Here is a 22,078-nt window from a genome sequence, read left to right as displayed (position 1 = left end):
AAAGTGGGTTGTCAATTTTCTTTATGAAATATACTTCCAAAATAAACTATTACAGTCGTTTAAAACATAATAGAAGTATTATTTTTTATTTTTTAAAAACAATGTTTACAAAATGTCTACGAACGTGCGTAGACATTTTGTAAACATTGTTTGGTTGCCATAACAACGTGACGGTAGTGAACGTGTGTGTGTGCGTGTGTGCGCGTGTGCTTGCTAGTACTACTATTAAGTTTGTCGGAGCGTTTGATTTCGTGTAGTTTAGTTTCGTATTTTTTTAATTTGTGAATAACAAGTTATTAAAAAATTAAACCCTTCCAAGATGGACAATAAATAAAGCCATAATATTTTATGGTAAAGGTAAGAGCGTAGAAACCATTGTTTTTTAGGAGATGTGATTATTGGATTAACCAATCAGAAATCGTCTGTGGCACACACATCTCTGTTTTTATAGATATACTAGCAATCGGTGCCCGGCGTTGCCCAGGTGTTTTGAAGTGTATGCTGAGGAAAAAAAACGGTAAATTTTTTTAAACTTTGACCCCTATTATGACCTCTTAACATTTATTGTTTAGGGATCAAGTAAAGTTAATAAGTTAGATCCATGTCCAAGGAATCTATATATAAAATATCACGTGTTCAGACCTTAAATTGTAGGAGGAGTTTGGTAGAGTTCTCAAAGGTCTAATTGTTGAATATTGACCACTTAATCGCCAAATTTTTGTCGAAAACCTATCACATCGATTTTCCCAAATCTCAGTACCCTGTATATCAAATTTCGAATCTGTAGGCTTAAAATTGACAGTTTTAGCGCAGGACACACAGACACACAGAGATACACAGACACACAGACACACAGACACACAGAGATACTATCACTTATACATATATATAAACATAAACATCATATATATAAGGATAATAGTACGTCATATATTAAACAAAAGACCATTATTTACTGAAGTGTAAGGAAAACCCGGGGGAACTTTACCCAAAAATAAATCTATATTTTTTGTGTGTATTGATAGTATGGTACTTATACAGTTTAGTGACGACATTAAAAAATGGAAATATTGAAAAAAAAAATTATTGTACGTAACTGTTATAGACTGAAGTTCTCCGAAAAAAAAATTCACTTCATTTGATCAAGTAGTTTTTTTTTACAGCGAAAAACAATGATTTATCACGGCTACGTCAACGTGGCCATTTTGGAAATGTTATTGCAGGCCCAGGAGTTCCCCAAGGGCAGGTAACTGCCGTACATAGCAGAATACCTCCAGTTTAGGCCAATCTAGCCCCCCCCCCCCAGAATGAGATTTTTTTTTTTTTTTGCGAAGACAGATGCCATTTTTGGGGTGTTTTTTTTTTTTCTAATTTGTAACAGACGTAAATAAACGAAGTTTCGAAGTTATCCATGCATGTCCAACTGAGCATGTTTCGAAAATAATCTCGTATAAAAATTCCTCAATTCTTTGCATTCTTCAATTTCTTTGCATATTCAATAGTATTCTTATTTTAAAAAAAAACGCAAAAAAATTGCAGATTTAAAAAAAAAAAGAAAAAAAAACGTAAAAAAATTGCAGATGTGTTGTGCGCATCTCAATATGGCGAGATAAAAAAAAAGGCTAGATTGCGAAATTTGGCCTAAAATGGAGGTATTCTGCTAGGTACATTTCCAAAATGGCCACGTTGACGTCGTCGTGATAAATAATTGTTTTTCGCTGTAAGAACATAACTACTTGATCAAATGAAGTGAACTTTTTTTTCGGAGAACTTCAGTCTATAACAGTTACGTACAATAAATTTTTTTTTCAATATTTCCATTTTTTAATGTCGTCACTAAACTGTATAAGTATCGATAGTCTTATCAACACCCCTTTTTTCTATTTATTTAAAAAGAAAATACAACTTTATACAAATTCCCTATTAATTTCTTTTTCGGTTCTTTTATACGATGATCATCTTTATTTAACTATTACGTGTAATTATAATCATACAGATATTCTATATGATTTATATTTGCGTAATATTTGCGTAGAAATGAAGAAAATCAAATTTACTGTGTATTTATCGTGTTGCCATAACAACGTGACGTAGCCAAGAACGGTAGTGGGCGTGAGTGTGTGTGCGTGTGTGCGCGTGTTTTCGTGCGGTAATGTTTGTAGTAGTAGTAGTACTAATAATCTCTCCAGCGTTTGCTTTCTTGTTGTGTGGGCGGACGTTGAGTCGGAGGTTGGATTGTGAAGTTTCGCATTTTTGTAATTTGTAAATGGCAAGTTAGAAAAAAATTAAACCCTTCCAAGATGGACAATAAATAAGACCAAAATATTTCATGGTAAAGGTAAGAGCGTAAGAACTATACTTTTTTAGGAGATGTGATTATTGGATTAACCAATCAGAAATCGTCTGTGGCACACACATCTCTGTTTTTATAGATATACTAGCAATCGGTGCCCGGCGTTGCCCAGGTGTTTTGAAGTGTATGCTGAGGAAAAAAAAACGGCCAATTTTTTTAAATTTCGACCCCTATTATGACCTCTTAACATTTATTGTTTAGGGATCAAGTAAAGTTAATAAGTTAGATCCATGTCCAAGGAATCTATATATAAAATATCATGTGTTCAGACCTTAAATTGTAGGAGGAGTTTGGTAGAGTTCTCAAAGGTCTAATTGTTGAATATTGACCACTTAATCGCCAAATTTCTGTCGAAAACCTATCACATCGATTTACCCAAATCTCAGTACCCTGTATATCAAATTTCGAATCTGTAGGCTTAAAATTGACAGAGTTTTAGCGTAGGGAAATGCACACAGACACACACAGACACTATCACCTATACATATATATAAACATAAACATCATATATATAAGGATAATAGTACGCCATATATATATAACAAAAGACCATTATTTACTGAAGTGAAAGGAAAACCCGGGGGAACTTTACCCAAAAATAAATCTATATTTTTTTGTGTGTATTGATAGTCTGGTACTTATACAGTTTAGTGACGACATTAAAAAATGGAAATATTGAAAAAAAAATTTTATTGTACGTAACTGTTATAGACTGAAGTTCTCTGAAAAAAAATTTCACTTCATTTGATCAAGTAGTTTTTTTTTTTACAGCGAAAAACAATGATTTATCACGGCTACGTCAACGTGGCCATTTTGGAAATGTTATTGCAGGCCCAGGAATTCCCCAAGGGCAGGTAACTGCCGTACATAGCAGAATACCTCCATTTTAGGCCAATCTAGCCCTTTTTTTACCTCCACCAGAATGAGATTTTTTTTTTTTTTTTTTTTTTTTTGCGAAGACAGATGCCATTTTTGGGGTGTTTTTTTTTTTTTTTTTTTTTTTTATTTGTAACAGAAGTAAATAAACGAAGTTTCGAAGTTATCCATGCGTGTCCAACTGAGCATGTTTCGAAAATAATCTCGTATAAAAATTCCTCAATTCTTTGCATTCTTCAATTTCTTTGCATATTCAATAGTATTCTTATTTATAAAAAAAAAATACGCAAAAAAATTGCAGATTTAAAAAAAAAAAAAAAAAACGTAAAAAAATTTCAGATGTGTTGTGCGCATCTCAATATGGCGAGAAAAAAAAAGGCTAGATTGCGAAATTTGGCCTAAAATTGAGGTATTCTGCTAGGTACATTTCCAAAATGGCCACGTTGACGTCGTCGTGATAAATAATTGTTTTTCGCTGTAAGAATTTTTTTTCGGAGAACTTCAGTCTATAACAGTTACGGACAATAAAAATTTTTTTCAATATTTCCATTTTTTAATGTCGTCACTAAACTGTATAAGTATCGATAGTCTTATCAACACCCCTTTTTTCTATTTATTTATAAAGAAAATACAACTTTATACAAATTCCCTATTAGTTTTTTTTTTCGGTTCTCTTATACGATGATCATCTTTATTTAACTATTACGTGTAATTATAATCATACAGATATTCTATATGATTTATATTTGCGTAATATTTGCGTAGAAATGAAGAAAATCAAATTTACTGTGTATTTATCGTGTTGCCATAACAACGTGACGTAGCCAAGGACGGTAGTGGACGTGAGTGTGTGTGCGTGTGTGCGCGTGTTTTCGTGCTGTATTGTTTGTAGTAGTAGTAGTACTAATAATCTGTCCAGCGTTTGCTTTCTTGTGTTAATGGCGGACGTTGAGTCAGAGGTTGGATTGTGATGTCTGTAACTTTCGTATTTTTCTAATTTGTAAATGGCAAGTTAGAAAAAAATTAAACCCTTCCAAGATGGACAATAAATAAGACCAAAATATTTTATGGTAAAGTTAAGAGCGTAAGAACTATACTTTTTTAGGAGATGTGATTATTGGATTAACTAATCAGAAATCGTCTGTGGCACACACATCTCTGTTTTTATAGATATATAGATAGATATATTATATATATATTATATATATATTATATATATTATATATATAATATATATTATATATATTATATATATATATTATATATATTATATATATTATATATATTATATATATTATATATATATTATATATATTATATATATTATATATATTATATATATTATATATATAATATATATATATTATATTATATATATTATATATATATATATTATATATATTATATTATATATATTATATTATATATATTATATTATATATATATTATATATATTATATTATATATATATTATATATATTATATATGTTATATATATATTATATATATATTATATATATGATATATATATCATATATATATTATATATATTATATATTATATATATGATATATATATATTATATATATATTATATATATATATTATATTATATATATATATATTATATATATATTATATATTATATATGATGATTGCAACATCTTGTCAGACGAGTGCCACTCCCTCAGACATTTAAAATCCATGAGCCCAAATGTCTGAGGGAATATCTATACAAATATGATGTTACAGAGTCTTAGCTTTGTACGACAGCTAAGTCTCTCTCTCGGTTCAAAATGTTTAGATCCAGCAACAAGCAAGAGCAAGATAGCCAGCAACAAATTGAACTGCAGACCAGCTTAATGCAGGTACTGGTCTTCTGCTTTATGGTTTTTTTAAATCAGAGATTTGCTTCTCCTAGAAAAGTTGCCTTCACCACGGCTTACGGGAGCCCTCTCTACCCCAATACACATATACACAAATATACACGGTGCTAGTTGGCCATTGACCCAGAGAAAGAGTTCATTCGCCCTTTGGAAGGTCTTGTTTTTTATCCTTCAGGGAGACTAGCCGCCCTCCTCACCAAACAAGTCTGGTGGGGGAACCAGTTTAGTCGCCGGTGACCCGACCATGAGGCAGGTAGTACTGGGTTACATGGTACCAGTAGCATATGACATGACCTGACACACACACACACACACACATATATATATATATATATATATATATATATATATATATATATATATTAGGTAAAGAAGAAGCAAGTTTTGTAGATCAGCACATCTAATGAACATCGTTTTGTTGAATCAAAGCCAATTCACGTACAACTAATAAAATATAATATAAAATTGTATAAAACATCCAATATAACTAAGTATACAGCATTTCTTTTTGTTAATACTAAGAGGAGAGGATTCTGGAGCGTAATGTGATGTAGATGTGATTTTCACTGTAATTTGCCCCAAACTCCATGGCTAACAAGCTTGACATGTACCTAATAACATAACATGACCGATTTCCTTCCTAGTATTTATCTAACATCAATGAATTCATTATCATCTTTGTAGTCTAAGAGTGGTTACATAAAATCTATAAGTTGTTACATAAATCTAAGTGCTTCTAGATCAACCGATCTAAATGAAGGCTTTATTGGAATACAATTTTAAAATACATTTAACAAAGAAAAGAAAAAAAAAACACACACCAAAAAACTGAAAACAAAAATAAAACAATAAAAAGCGTATAAAATAATTGTAAAATGCTTATAAAAAATTTCAAGGAAATGAAAATTTAAAAACAATATCAAATAGTTAATAAGAAAAAAAAAAAGAAAATCAAATGAAAACTTAAAAATAAATAATTGAAATATCCACTATTGATATCCATTCGTTTTTTTTTTTAATTTATGGACATTTCTAAACCAATATCTCTGTCATATAAAAGGAAGTTTGTGTGTATGAGAACCTGCTGTTAATTTTATAAAATTATTTTTGTATATAATGGCTTCAATTAAAGTTTAAAATGCAAAAGTCAAGTATTATAATTCAATTGTGCTCTAAACAAAAACATTAATGTCAAACGCACCCCTGATTTGATTTTATATGCCGGGCCTTTCTGCTTTTGTGATAAAACTTCTCAAATGCACACGTGTGGTTAGGCTATATAAGGCGTTAACATTATTCAAAATCACCTGCTCCCTCTTTCATTGGATTTTGTCAAGTATCGATATGTATCAAAGGCATTCTGATTGATACATAATGTAAGAACACTGCCAGGTACATAAATTACATTTATGAGAATTTTTACAAACATCGCCCCAGTCATTTAGGAATCCATAGGGACACACACAGAGTTTCTTTTATATAAAAGTAAAGATAGAGATACTTGAGTATAGATTTTAAAAATGATGGCAAGGAAAGTTACATATTTTTTAAAACCAACATTTTTATTGCAATAAAATTTATTTACATATAAAGTAAATAATCTTGTAAGTATTTTTGTCATTTTATATTGAATCTACACATTTTATATCGAATCTACACATGTCATATCGAATCTACACATTTTATATCGAATCTACACATTTTATATCGAATCTACACAGAAGAAAGTTGCAGTTTCTCAAATTGAACACAACTAAAATTATCACCAATTGAAATATAAAAGCGAATGACCATCACTAAACACTTACAAGGTTCTTTTTAATTATTGGGAAAATGTCTTATCAATTAGAAATTCATTTGTTGGAAACCCCCATAACATAAATTCAAAGGAAGGAGGGGATGCGATCTTAATGCCGGAAATGATAACATGCCAATTTAAAAAAAACATTCTTTCTTATTAAATATATAATCTAGCTCTACAAATCTACTCTCAGACCACATATGAAGTACTGTTGTTATATATTTGGGCTAGTGAGCATCTGTCCAATTTGAGGATTCTGGATAAGATGCAAAATCCATCCATCCATGCCTTGAGTCCCTGGAGGGACATGGGCCATCCACAAATTTGTGGACGCTTTTGTAGCAAGGAAATCTTTTTTTGGAGTGAGGGTGCTGGCCCCATGCTCAACCTCCCTAGAAGGTACATACAGCGCTTAGCCTTCCCAAATGGTCAGCCATCTGGTACTGGCCTGGCTCTACATTGCTTAACTTTAATGGTCTGGCGAGAACTGGTGTGTCAACATGATTGTACTGTACATACAGAAACCTATATGTAATTTTTCCCTAGCTTTTTTCTTTGCAACCTCTCTCATATAGATGTGGTGTTGCTGCTTTCAGTTTCTTCTATAAATAATATTTCGGCATGTGTTCTTCAGAATTGTCTGATCTATTCCTTGCTTTTTTGTTGTTGTTCCAATTCGTTCCTCTAATGGTTTTCATCACTTTGCTGTTTTGATATCTCATTCTAATACGGTTTCCTATTTCAGTAGCTTCTTTTCAAGAACTGTAAGCTTGTGAAACTCTTCCTTTACACTCTTTTCCTCTTACATATATTTTTGGTTTTTCAAGACTAAGACTACTAAGCATAAGTATTGAGTTCTGGTCTTTCCAATTGATTGAGCCTTGCCATCACCTTTCAGCATTAACTTTATATGCCTATTTTTGGTAGTGAGGAAAAAAGACGTAGAAGTACATTTGAGTTTGGTTCTATGCACCCATGTCTAGGTTAGCTCAATCATTAAGATCATGTCCTAAAGCATTATGGGTAACAACCCATGGCATACTGCTTGCCCCATTGAGGGATTTTTATCCTCTGCAGGGAGGGGGGGTGCAGTCGTCTTATTCTGATGCCCTGCCGATAGGGCGAGAAAAAAAAAAGTGTTTTTATACTTTAAGTTGTTGACACCTTCCAACATTTACTGATTTACTGATTTTGTAGAATAAGGTAGAGATAAAGATAAAGATTTGTGGTGGATTTTGCCGTTTCTATTCTTGGCTCCGCAGAACAAGATCTGGTTCTGCAAAGAGAAAGGGTTTATAATATTCTTGGTTGATGTGTTCCAAGTCAGGAAAAAAAAAAGGAGGGAGGGGAGAGGGACTGTTGTTTTTGTTTTGGGCTTTGCAGAACATGATTTAGTTGTGCAAAGAGTTTTAAAAAAACTAAAAGAAAACCCCGAAAAGGTGTTAATGGAGGTGCATTTGAGTTAGGAAGCCATCTTCAGACAGCCTGATCTTGTTGCACCAGAAATATGATGTTGCTACTCTCAGTCTCTTCATTAAATATTATTTCGGTATGTGTTCTTTAGAATTGCCTGATCTATTCCTTGCTTTTTTCGTTTGTCTAGTGACCGCCATCAACTCATTGTTTTGATAATTGTAATGCTGCTTATTCCAATAGATTATTTCCAAGAACTGCAGACTTGTGAAACTCTTCCTTCATACTCTTTTCCTCCTACATATAGCCTTGGTTTCATCTACTGCCTTTGCAAGAATCATCATCTGTTCTCGCTAGTTCATTACATTAAGTGGTTTAACACCTTGTCTAGAGTGATTTCCATAAAAAAATAAAAATAAAATCACAAACCTCATCCTGGCAGTCAAGGGTACAACCGGCTTCCAATAAGAGTTTACATACTTCAACGTGTCCTTGAGAACATGCTCGATGCAAAGCAGTAAAACCAACCTGCAAAAATAAATCAGACACTTTATAAAAGATTCTTTTAAAAGCAATATTAAATGTAGACATGCTGAATACAGCTGCTCGGTTCCTATAATAAACCTATAATGTGAAGAGAGGTATGCTAGGATAGTTTTTAAAAAAATATTGGGTTTTATTTTTCAATGAAAATTCTATGAACAGAGTTTCTTTTCTAGAACTATCCGTGTGGAATGCAATAGCGTGGGTCTGCTTCTCAGCTGACTATAATGCAGTCGTCTTCAAATCCAATGTGAATGAATTCGTACTGAACCATCCTCTTAGATAATCTAGCTCTAGCCAAGTTCCACATGACTGATCTAGTTTTCTCACCATCTACCAAACATTTAACCTTTGTACTAGAGTGGCATCCAGGCCTTGATAAGTGGTGACCTCCCATGTAAAAAAAAAGAAGAAAAAAAAAGCTTACAGTTGTTAGGCCAAGCCCTTTTCAGCAGATGTATTCAAATGCAACATATTTTTGTTTCCAAGCCCATTGCTGGTACAAAGGGAAAGAGATCCTTTTAGAATTCTTGCTACATGCACACCTTGTCCTTTTCTTATCAATCAGAGTCCGGTTGTTGCTGCTGCTGCTGGTTCAGTTTTATTTCACTGAGGATAATCACCTACTCCTCTGACCTTGCTCACCACATTTGTTTATCTAACAGTATCAAGTGTTCTCCCCATTTTAGCATCATATCCATTTCTAAGCAATAAACATATTGCTTTATATATATATATATAAAGATGAACGTGTGTGTGTGTCTGGTCACGAATAGGCTCCTATATGGTTGACTATTTTAAAAAACTGATTACATATAATGATAGAAGATGTATCGAGGATCAGGAATGGGTATGTTTGATCTGGCAGAACGGTGGTTCATAAAAATTGTGGGGTGTGCGTTCGCGCCTGGCCCCCAAAGTATGGAAATAAAAAATGAAAAAAAAAAAAAACGTTTACAAGGGTTTTTGATATAGATGTACATAAGAATACTTTGATAAGTATGTTTCAACTTAAATAGGGATGGTATAATAAAATTATGGGGTCTGTGTTCGCACCTGTACGCCATAGAAATATGGCACAAACTTTAACAACAACTTTTCATATCTATTTGTGTAAGTATACTTTGATAATTATGTTTCAGATTGAAAAAATGTGGTATAATAAAATTATTGGGTGTTCGTTCGCGCCTGACCTCCATAGAATGTAAATATGTCACAAAATTTAATCATGTTTTTAAAAGAGGTGAGGGTCCACAATAACACCTTAACTTTAAGCTTAATTCACGTTAGCTTTTATTTATTTTTTTTGAGTTGAATCATATTGTGTCAAATAAATTCACCTTATAAATTCACGTTCTTATTAAAGTGAAAGCAAAAACAAAACAGTCGGAAGTTTAGACAATTCTCGACACAAATTTTACACAACTCTGTTTTTTTCCTTCTCCACTTGCACGTGGCACTCTTTCGAAAATAGATAAATAGATAAATAATAAAAAAATAAGAACGTTACTTATTATTGTGTCAAAAGAAGGAAAAAATCCTGCTAATGTGATTACGTGTCTTTTTAAAAACATTTACATAACCTTTTTATTTTTATTTATATATCTGTTTAAGCTTTTTTGTCAGTGTATTAGAAGGAATTCAGTTGATTACAACTGTTTCTGCGTGTTCTTTACATTATAATAGTATAACCCTGAATCCGACGGTGCAATTCTACACCGTTCAATACTGTAAAACTGAAACAAAGCAGTTATGCTTGAAAAGGGTGCCATTTTCTTCTTATTCATATTTATATCGATTCTTTGCTTTAAAAAACTAAAGTAATTACGTGTTTATCATTTTTAATATCCCATTTTGCTGTTTCGGATTATTTTACTAAAGTAAGTAAAGCTTCATTATTTTTCAAAACTGTTTTTGTTTCTTTGTTTTCCGATATTTCGTCGATATTATTTAGTAAGAGTGTTTAGCAGAAAAGCCAACAAACGACTACCCGAAAAAATAAATATACAAGAAATAAATGTTACTATAGTCAAAAAAAGTTCAGTTCATGCTTTTTTTCTGTTTTGAAATAGTTTTTAATGACTATGGTAAAATTTATTTCTTGTATATTTATATTATTATATATATAAAATTTTCTCTTTGTAAGGAAACATCATTTTGTTAGTCACTCTTGGCTACGAATAGAAACAAAGTTGATATAAAAAATGTATTCTCGTGAAAATTATCTTTACTTTCATCATATTTTGCTTAGGGTAAAATTTTTGAGTATCAAAACCTATCTCTTTACAACCCCCTCCTTTTCATAACCTATCATACTTTCATCAATCACAGTACATTTTCTGTAGGCTGTTTTTGAACCCAGTCAACGACGGGTATTTTTTTTTTTTTTTTTTTTTACATGGGGATCACAACTTCTCAAGGCCCGTAAGTCACTCAGGCATAAGGGTTATTTTGTGTACAATAATCAATGGGATAATATCGTAATAATAGTTAGTATTAGAGATTTGATAAAGTGTCTTACTTAAGGGGGCGATTAATCAGGAATTTGTTTATGTTGGATTTGAAGACGTCCAAGTTGTAGTCAGGTGGGAAACAGGCAAACGGAAGAGAATTCCACAGGCGTGCACTTCTCAGAAAAAAAAGCTATGTTCATGGAATCTACGTTTTGATTTAGGCACAGATAAAAAGTGGAGGAAATTACTGAAAGTGGTTTTAGCTGGACGGATGTTTATCATGAAGGATTGGTGAGGGGGGACCAGAAATTGGAGCTCGGACAAGCACTTGCCATCGAAATAATGATAAAACAAAGACAGGCTTGCAATGTCTCTTTTGTGGGAGAGAAGTTGCAGGGAAGAGAAGAGAGCATCCCCCACTAAGTTACGAAGTCTATTTTGTACTCTGTCAAGGCAGGATAGGCTGTTTTTTAAAGCTCCAGCCAAGATGTGGCAGCAATACTCCATCTTTGGACGTACTTGGCTTTTGTAGAGATAGAGAATTGCATCAGTAGTGAGATATCTTCTGGAGCGGTAGAATGATCCCACCATTTTACCAGCAGCCCGGGCAACAGACTTTATATACGTGTTCCATTTCAGATTAGGAGTAAAGGTCAAACCCAGGAGCTTGTCAAAACATGAAGCCTCCCTAAGACGAGGGCCATCCATTTCAATTGATGCTAGATGAGGAACAGAGCATTGATGTAAAGTTAGAAGCTTGGTTTTAGATGCATTAAGAGTAACCAGCCATCTCTTCCCCCACTGAACCACACACTCAAGATTAGAGGAGAGGGAATCAGAGAGAGCTTTGTCATTTATGGCCTTTGATGTGTTGCCATAGATAGTTGTGTCATCAGCATAGATGTCAACAAATGATTTTAGTATGTGTTTTGGGAGATCATTGATGTAGATCAAGAGAGTTGACCCCAGGATGGACCCCTGAGGGACTCCAGCATTAATACTGTGCGCCTCTGATTTTTGCCCATCAACCACTACTCTTATGAGCCTATCAGAAAGAAATGATTTAATGATTGAGAAAACATTTCCAGTTATACCGTAGCTGGAAATCTTGTGAAGTAGGCCCTTATACCAAACCCTATCGAAGGCCTTTGATATGTCAAGAGCAATTGCCCTAGAAAGGAAGCCTTTGTCGAGAGATTCACTAATCCTATGGGATATAACTGTTAGTACATCGGCTGTAGATCTGGCAGAACGGAAACCATATTTCATGTCACTAAGGAGGTTATTTCTGCTGAGGTGGTTGACTACTTCTTTATTTAATATGGATTCCAGTAACTTACTCATCACACATAAGAGACTTATTGGTCTGTACTGAGAGGGGATGCTAGTGTGTATATATATATATATATATATATATATACATCAAGCCTATTGCCAAGGTCACTGGAAAGATGGTGGGATCCTTCTACCGCTCCAGAAGATATCTCACTACTGATGCAATTCTTTATCTATATAAAAGCCAATTACATCCAAGGATGGAATACTGTTGCCATATCTGGGCAGGAGCTGCTAAAAACAGCCTATCCTGCCTTGACAGAGTACAAAATAGACTTCGTGGCTTAGTGGGGGATGCCCTTTTCTCTACCCTGCAACCTCTCTCTCACAGAAGAGACGTTGCGAACCTATCCTTGTTTTATCGTTATTTCCATGGCAGGTGCTCGTCTGAACTCCAATCTCTGGTCACCAATCTTTCACGAAAAACACCCATCTAGCTGAATCCACTGTGAAAAATTTCCCCCACTCTATATCTGTGCCTAAATCAAAACGCGGATTCCATGAACAAAGTTTCTTTCTTAGAACTGCACGCCTGTGGAACTCTGTTCCGTCTGCCTGCTTCCCTCCGGACTACAACTTGGATGTCTTCAAGTCCAATGTTAACAAATTCCTAATGAACCGCCCCCTTAATTAAACACTTCATTAAATCTCCACACTAACGTAATGTATTTGCAATAACCCTTATCCCTGAGTGGCTTCAGGGCCTTGATAAGTGGTGATCACTGTGTAAAAAAAAAAATATATATATATATATATACTAGCATCCCCCTCTCAGTACAGACCAATAGATAGGGTTTGCTAGTAATATATATATATATATATATATATATATATACTAGCCTGAGTGCCTGGCGTTGCTCCAGTGTTTGGAGGTGTGTGTTGAGCAAAAAAAAAAAAAAAACAAGTGGTAGTAGGTAGACAGGCTGGAACCCGTGACATGGAGGCAGAAACAAAAGTTACAGAAAACTTGACGCCTTATATATATATACGGCATAATCCTGTTGACATACTGGTTCTTATCAGATCACTGAAGTTAAGCAATGTTGAGCCTGGTTAATACCAGATAGTTGACCATTTGGAAATTCTAGGCACTGTATATGCTCTCCGCCTGTCTTGGCATTTGTTTCCAGTCATCTTGTGCATACACTTCACTTGCCACTAGTATTTAACAATGTCGACTCAGGAGAGGTGTGGTTGGAGATTGTGCAACTCCTGCGATAAAAATTTCATGTGCAGGCATCCCTTCATGGGTATCCATACTCTGTTAAAGACTGAAGGAGCCCTGTGTGCATATTACTTATATATAGATATTGGGTCAAAATGAGGAAAATATGTGACTTAGTGTCAGAACTGCAGACTATCAACTAGATGGTTATAGGTTAGATTCTTGTTGGGGTCGGTGATGATCTAGGTGTACTGAAGAGCTATGATACAGAGAAACAGTGTCTGTGAATGACTACATCATGGCGATTAGGCAAAGCCTGGGAGGGTGAACCTTTCCAGAATGGCACAGGATCAAAACCATACCTACCAAAAGAGAAAAAGCTAACACAACAAGGATTTTGATGCCAAGTGAAAACCCTGGCTGATTTATGGCTATAGATGTCCTAATCGATCAAAGTTCATTCAATATGCAGCAAAGAATCATATTCAGTCCAAGATGAAGACTGTTGCCATATCGGAGGAGGTGCCATGCAGAGCACTTTGTCATACCTTGACAGAATACAAAATTGACTTCACAATCTAGTGGGAGATGATCTCTTCTCACAAAAGAGACATTGAGACATTGTTAGTCTTTCTCCGCACTATAATATTATAATATTCGAGAAAGAAAGAGTGTTTGTCCATTTCCAGTAGCTGCTCCTTTCTTGGATTTCTACTCGTGCTATTGCCACACCTTTAATCTTATTGAACTTTCCGACACTTACTTCCTGGGATTTATCTTCTTCTAACGGCAAGAAGATGTGACACAAGTTCAGGAAAGTGAAATTTGAAAAGCCAGTGTTCTAGAAGAGCACTAGCCAACAACAAAAAATGCCTTTGCACCCCCATCTCAATAGCCTGATGGAATACTGCTGCCACATCTGTGGATGTGCCACACACCTTGACAGAATACAAAATCGACTTCACAATCTAGTGAGAGATGTTCTTTTCTCACAAAAGAGGTATTTCCCTGCTCTACAAATATTTCCACAGTATGTGCTATACTGAGCTTCAAGCATTACTCTCCATCCAGCACCTGCAATGAATTTTCCTTTCTCTGTATACAGGAAATCAAATTGAAATAACATTTTTTTCACAGAACTTCCCGCATATGAAACTCGTTACCACAAGAATTTTTACCTACAGACTATAACATTGTCATTTTCAAGTTAAATATCAATGAATACCTGCCATGTTGTCATGTGAATTAATCATAATGCTCAATTCTTCCATAAGTACTGTTCCATTATTCAACAGAAAATTTTATCCTCCAGTGGCTTTTGGCCTTGATGAGCGTCGACCCATTAATATAAAAAAAGATGTGAATAATTTGATTAAAACTTTGATAACTTACCACATCTTGATGATCAAGGCTACAACCGTGGACAATCAGCACTTGACAAATATCTATAAATCCATTTAACGCTGCATAATGTAAGGCAGTTCGTCCTTCCTAAAATTTCATTAAAAAAATAAAAAGTAAAAACATTTACAAATAGATTTGATCTTTTTTTTTTAATTTTCTTAAAATTTTGTTCAAACTGGGGATGGGGTATCCTACCCGATGCCAGACATGCACCTGCTGTCTCATATATTCCAACTGAGAAATCTTTTTAAGATTTTAACTGTCTCTTTAAATTTAATTGTTAGAATCTCTCTTGATATACTTGGTTCACCGGGTATATTTTCAGGTAGTTTTTTTTTTCTTTTTCATGAGTCCAGTTGCTCCTATAATTACTGGAATGATCATATATTTCGAAAATGTGACATTATATTCGGTGACTTGCTCCAAAAAATGAATGCCACATACTCCTTTCTGCAATCTGAACCATATTTGATACAAATAAACTTTAGTCTATGCCTGGTTTCTCCACCAAGTTTCAGTCATGGATGTCCAACAGTCTTTGTTTTACCACAGTTCATTGACTCATAGGCACACTTTGGTGATCGCCTAATTAGTAAGTGTTGTCACAGAGCATTTATAAGTATGTGTGAAAATAGCAGCAGCAGCCAGAGAATAGATGGCTAGCGAAGGTATTAGCAGCAGCAGCAGCCGTTTAAGCATGTATGCAAATTAGAAATTAGCATCTCAAGAGAAGAGAAGAAAAAAAGGATGTCATGTGGTCAAAAAGAGAAACAATGTCTGCACCAGGAAAGATGGACGTGTAAAGCTGAAGATGAGAAATAGTTGGTTATGGCGTGCATGTGGCTGAGGAACGAAGAAAAGTGAGAACCATGCGAGATGAACGTGTGGCCTCATGATGGTAGTGAGAGACTTAAGCTAGTGACAAGGCGATAGGATTTTGATATTCTCATGACAGACGAAACGAGGAGGAAAAAATTTTAAAAAATAAAACAAAAAACATTGTTTCGAAAGTAATGGTAACAATTGCCTTCTGCTAAAGCAGAAAAAAAGCTGAGCCAAACTTATTTATTTTTGTTTGTTTGTTCCTTTGCGATGGTACCGGACGGCATGGAAGTCCGAGAGAAATTTGAAGTGTAACGAACATGGTTTGATCATAACGGCCACGTTACAGTGTGATCTTAAATGATCTTCACACTGACTGAACCTTAAACCCCAGATATTTTATCTATGGAATTATCTCAAGGATAACGTCTATTAAAACAACTTCTAAACTATTATTTTCAACTGAAGGAGAACATCATAAACCAAATCAATGTAGCACCAGAAGAGCAGCCTGTCATTGATATGTGGGGACACTTTAGTGATTGGCTCATTAGTATGAGGCGTGATTGTGATGGGTTTCACACTCACTGGATCTTAAACCTCAGATTTTTATTTATGGCGTTTTCTCAAAGAGGAGGTCTATTAAAATAAATGCCACATTGTTCCTGAAATACAAGTCGTTGTCAGATTTGTTTTATCGGCGAAGAATCAGCAGACAGTCTGAACATTGGATAACTTTAAAATAAGGAGTTAATATTCAAGTTGGATATTTTTTTTTTTTAATTCTAGAAGTTGGAATTTTTTAAATCTTAGAAGTCAGAGTTGGACGTTCCAATTTGTAATAAGGTGCACATTTCATTACATAATTTTTAAAGGTTAAGTGCTCATACTATTTTTACTGTTTAGCATTTATATGTTGGCAAACGATTTTCATTCATGCGAGCTCACGCTCCGATGCAAAGTAACCAATCAGAACACTTTCTGAGGGAGGTACTTCAGCTCAAGGGCATAGCCAAGAAAGACTAAGGTGGGGGTTGAAACTTTCGCAGCAAAAATTTTACAAAATAGCTTTCATTTGTTTTGTTTTGTTTGAGTAAAGTTTCATTTCGTTTGTTTCGTTTTGTTTTAGTAAAATTTCATTTCGTTTGTTTCGTTTTGGTTTAGTAAAGTTTCATTTCGTTTGTTTCGTTTTGGTTTAGTAAAGTTTCATTTCGTTTGTTTCGTTTTGTTTTAGTAAAGTTTCATTTCGTTTGTTTCGTTTTGGTTTAGTAAAGTTTCATTTCGTTTGTTTCGTTTTGGTTTAGTAAAGTTTCATTTCGTTTGTTTCGTTTTGTTTTAGTAAAGTTTCATTTCGTTTGTTTCGTTTTGTTTTAGTAAAATTTCATTTCGTTTGTTTCGTTTTGGTTTAGTAAAGTTTCATTTCGTTTGTTTCGTTTTGTTTTAGTAAAGTTTCATTTCGTTTGTTTCGTTTTGGTTTAGTAAAGTTTCATTTCGTTTGTTTCGTTTTGGTTTAGTAAAGTTTCATTTCGTTTGTTTTGTTTTGGTTTAGTAAAGTTTCATTTCGTTTGTTTTGTTTTGGTTTAGTAAAGTTTCATTTCGTTTGTTTTCTTATTATAATTAGGGCAATCTAAATATTGCAATTAATGCTTATTGTATGTTCTTATAAGGTTAAATTTAAATATTTTTATTGATTTATGATTTTTTTTTTTACTTCGTCAAATTACTGTACCTGATTAATAAATGCAATTTTAGGGTCGCCCTAATTATAACTTTCCATGTTTCATAGTTTTTTGTTTTTTTTCTTAGGTATTTTTTGACACATTCTGATTGTTATTAAATATTTATAGATGTATGAAGTAAAATGAAAAAATGAACAAAACGAAACGGTACGAAAAGTTTTGTTTCGTTTTCATACAAAATAACAATAATAAATTAGTAAATATTTGGAACAAAATGGAATGAAACAAAACGAATCCAACTTTGCAAAATTCCCCTATCGGTACGTAAACTTTAAGACGTCATTGTGAAATGGCAGACAAAATCGATTTGCAAGCAGTAAAAAATCACCCCATTAGCAGGCAAATTATTTACGATAATGCATCTCTGCCTGCCTTACTGGCACTTTAAATTTTCGAAAACAAATTTCGGTTGACTTCTCAGGGAGGGGTTGCAAACAGCATGGAAAACATGGCTGGCTACACTCTTGCCTCTACTGAACTACTTATACATTGCTTTCCCACTATTAATCAGTTGGGTTGTAAATGCTAAACTGAATGGGCATGTTATGTTTGTACCCCAGTTGAACCCAGCGTGTAAAGCCAAATGGACAGTTAGATATAAGTGAACCTTTGACTTTTCTTCACATTCCATGAGCGATGTTTGTAACAAAGGGAAAGAATTGCTATTTTCTGGATAGGAATCTATCCATCTAACATCTTTTTGGCCTTGAATTAGTATCTTTTAGCTCCTTACATCAAGCAGCTTCATGCCTTGTTTGGAGCGATTTCCATAAAAAAAAAAATTAAAAAAAGAAAAACAAAATCAAAATCTGACCAGGGCAGATGTAGGTGTGTTCACCACACTCCAAGCGCTATGGGATTTTTTCTTAAATTATTACTGAAACCTATTCAGGATTTCTTGCTATTTTGAAGCGAAACGATGCCTGAACATATGGATTTAAAATGTAGAAGAATTTGTCTTTGTAACAAAGCTGATGGTGATCGCTCTTTCTTTCTACTAAACAGACTTCCTTTTTTTTTCTACTCCATAAAATGGTGACTCTAATGTGATGCGCACAATAGCAATGCAACAACATGACGGTTGTCTCATTTCGAGTAATCTGAACCCCAAAAGATCTTCGCTTTGTTGTTCACTAAAACTAATATTTATTCCACCATGCAACAAAGGTATATCTGAACTTGCATCTTTTGTGATCATCATTTGCTTTACCAAGAATATCACACACACGTGCGAATGTATTTTTTTAGATTATTTTGTGTCTTGTGCTCATTTTGGATGTTATTCTCTCAACGTTTCGGCTGAAATAACCTTCAACCTTCCTCAAATGTGTCTTTTCAATCTTGGGAATATATACAAAATTTATTTAATCAACAAGAGTAGATTGCTCTTAATCTGTCAGTTATGGACCCATGGCGCAGCAGGTAATGTGCTAAGTGATAATCAGTTCTATGTGACAGTATTCTGGATGTTGCAGGTTCAATTCTTAGTACAGACGATACTAAGAATATAATTAAAATTACTTGAAACTTCTACTTGGTTATAGCTGATAGAATGAGAGCAATTAACCGGTGTGGATTAAATAAAAAGTTAATTTTGGAATACTGTACACATTCCCAAGTTGACATACAAATTCCAGAGTTTGACAAAACCCACCTGAAGAAGGCTACATCGGCCGAAACGTTGTAAGAAAAAAAAAAGTGATAGTAAGCAGGCAGGCTCGAACCCATGATGACAATCGTAATCTGAATAATCCAAATAATGCAAATTTTCAATCCTCATGTAAACAAATTCTGAAACATAACACCCAATCTAAAAAACGTCAGAGTTCTTATTACCGCAGACATTTTCCTTCTCAACAGGTGATAGTGATATTAAATAATCCTCCACACAGTTCTCACAACAGACTGTAGTTAAGCAAACATTAGCAAAACACACCTTGCTTCTCAAATTGTTTCATATTGATTTTACAAATGGTCAAAAAAATAATGAAGTGCTTATTCTTTTGTTATGTTTCAATTGCAGATGTTTTTTTCTTCAAATTCTCATGGATGGCTCCACTCTTACTAAATCGACTCTGAAATTTCTCAGTCTTTCTTTCTCATCAAATCTTTCTTGGAATTCATCTTCTATTATATGAATTTCACCTGTCTGCTAGTGTGTGTGTATGTACGTTTGTATGGCTTGCAAAAACTTTCGACAGAGGCGACAGATTTTCACAAAATCGATATCATTTTGAAGCTCGACCCTTCGGACGACAAATATCGAAAAATTGGCCTAAAACATTAATTCCTTCACCCTCAACATGATTTATAGATTGCACATTCGAGCCGAGATACCAGATATATTTTTTTATCGATTTTTAAAGTTTTAATATTAGAACAGGGTTATTTGTGTCATTTTTTCCCGTTCGTTTTTTTTTTAAATTTTTTTTTTTTTTTTACATAGGCATCACCACATTATCAAGGCCAAGAGGCCACTCAAGGATAAGGGTTAAAGAGTGTACAGTAGAAATTGGACATTATAGTAATCATTAGTAATGAAAATTTGGTAAAGTTGATAACTTATATGGAACGGCTCATCAAGAACTTATTTACGTTAGACTTGAAGACAACCATATTGTAGTCAGCCGGAAAGCAGGAAAACGGAAGACAATTCCACAGGCGTGCAGTTCTAAGAAAAAAGCTTTGTTCATGGAATCTACGTTTAGGTTTAGGCACAGATAAAGAGTGGGGAGAATTATTGATAGTGTTTACAGCTAGACGAGTGTTTCTTGTGAAAGTTTGGCGAGGGGGGACCATAGATTGAAGCTCATTCGAACACTTTCCATGAAAATAACGATACATCAGAGACAAACTCGCAACATCTCTTCTGTGAGATAAAGGTTGCAAGGAAGAGAAAAGGACATCTACGAGGCTATGAAGTCTATTTTGTACTCTATCAAGGCAGGCCAAGTCCTTTCTAGCAGCTCCTGCCCAGATATGGCAACAGTACTCCATCCTTGGACGTACCTGGCTCTTATATAGATAGAGAATAGCATCAGCAGTGAGATATCTACCGGATCGATAGAAAGATCCCACCATTTTTCCATCGGCCTTGGCAACAGATTTGATGTACGTGTTCCATTTAAGATCAGGAGTAATGGTCAAGCCAAGAAGTTTGTCAAAACTTGAGGCCTCCTGAAGACGAGAGCCATTCATTTCAATTGATGTCAGACGTGGATCAGAATGTTGATGATGTAAAGAGAGAAGCTTGGTTTTAGATGCATTAAAAGTAACCAGCCATTCTTTACCCCATTGTACTACGTGCTCAAGATCAGAGGAGAGAGAATTGGAGAGAACTTGGTCATTTACTGTCTTAGATGTGCTACCATAAATGGTAGTGTCGTCAGCATAGATGTCTACAAATGATGTAAGGATGTGATTTGGAAGATCATTAATGTAGATCAGGAAAAGAGTTGGGCCCAGGATGGACCCCTGAGGGACACCGGCATTAATACTGTGAGCTTCTGATTTTTGCCCCTCAACTACTACTCTTATGAACCTATCAGAAAGAAATGATTTAATAATTGAGAAAACATTTCCAGCAATACCATAGCTAGAGATCTTATGAAGTAAACCTTTATGCCATACCCTATCAAAGGCCTTAGATATGTCAAGAGCAATTGCCCTAGAAAGGTTGCCTCCGTCGAGAGATTTGCTAATCCTATGAGATATAACTGTATTTTCATCAAGTTCGCTGTTTTTTGTTTTAACATTTAAACAGGATCATTTATACATTTCTTTTTCGTTTGCTTATTCTTTATTTTGCATCACGTTCACTGTTTTTTTGTTTTTGTTTTGTTTTTCCGACTTTTACAAAGTTATAATATTTAAACAGGATTATTATGTTCACTTATTCTTTATTTTCCATTTTGTTTTGATTTACCCCCCCCATCCCGTCACACACACACACACACACACACACACACACACACACACACACCTCACCACAGCCGGGCAACGACGGGTATCCCCACTAGTCTAATATATAAAAGGCAAAATGGGCGCGTATGTCCATGAAAGGCTTTTTGGCTGGAGATCCTCACGTCAAATTCCGAGAGAAGTTTTCTTATACTTTCCAGATCATAATATCTCAGATTCACAAACGGACATCGTCTCTATTTTTTTTTTTTGATCGAGTTTTAAAAAAAATTCCCTCCGTGCTGTCATTCTGAGTGTTTGTTTTTTTTTTTTTTTGTATAAACACAAGCGTTCTGTAATTTGTCCTTGGTCAATGTAGGGGAAACCCT

The 22,078-nt window shown here is 34.3% G+C and overlaps 1 protein-coding gene across 1 annotated transcript in view; it reads right to left on the bottom strand.

The window, feature by feature from the left end:
* Positions 1-22,078, bottom strand: part of LOC145286119 (uncharacterized) — a 235,108-nt gene that overhangs the window by 77,613 nt on the left and 135,417 nt on the right. Inside the window, exons 3-4 of the mRNA XM_080134819.1 lie at positions 15,217-15,315; positions 8,758-8,856 (exon numbers count right to left, since the gene is read on the bottom strand). Coding sequence (XP_079990945.1) covers positions 8,758-8,856; positions 15,217-15,315 — 198 coding nt within the window. The remainder of the gene's footprint in view (positions 1-8,757; positions 8,857-15,216; positions 15,316-22,078) is intronic.

Source organism: Euprymna scolopes, chromosome 10, assembly GCF_053919585.1.
Source record: "Euprymna scolopes isolate OS-2025 chromosome 10, ASM5391958v1, whole genome shotgun sequence".
Lineage (NCBI taxonomy): Eukaryota > Metazoa > Mollusca > Cephalopoda > Sepiida > Sepiolidae > Euprymna > Euprymna scolopes.
Note: the sequence above shows the minus strand (reverse complement) of the source record. Positions and strands in the feature narration are given on the sequence as shown.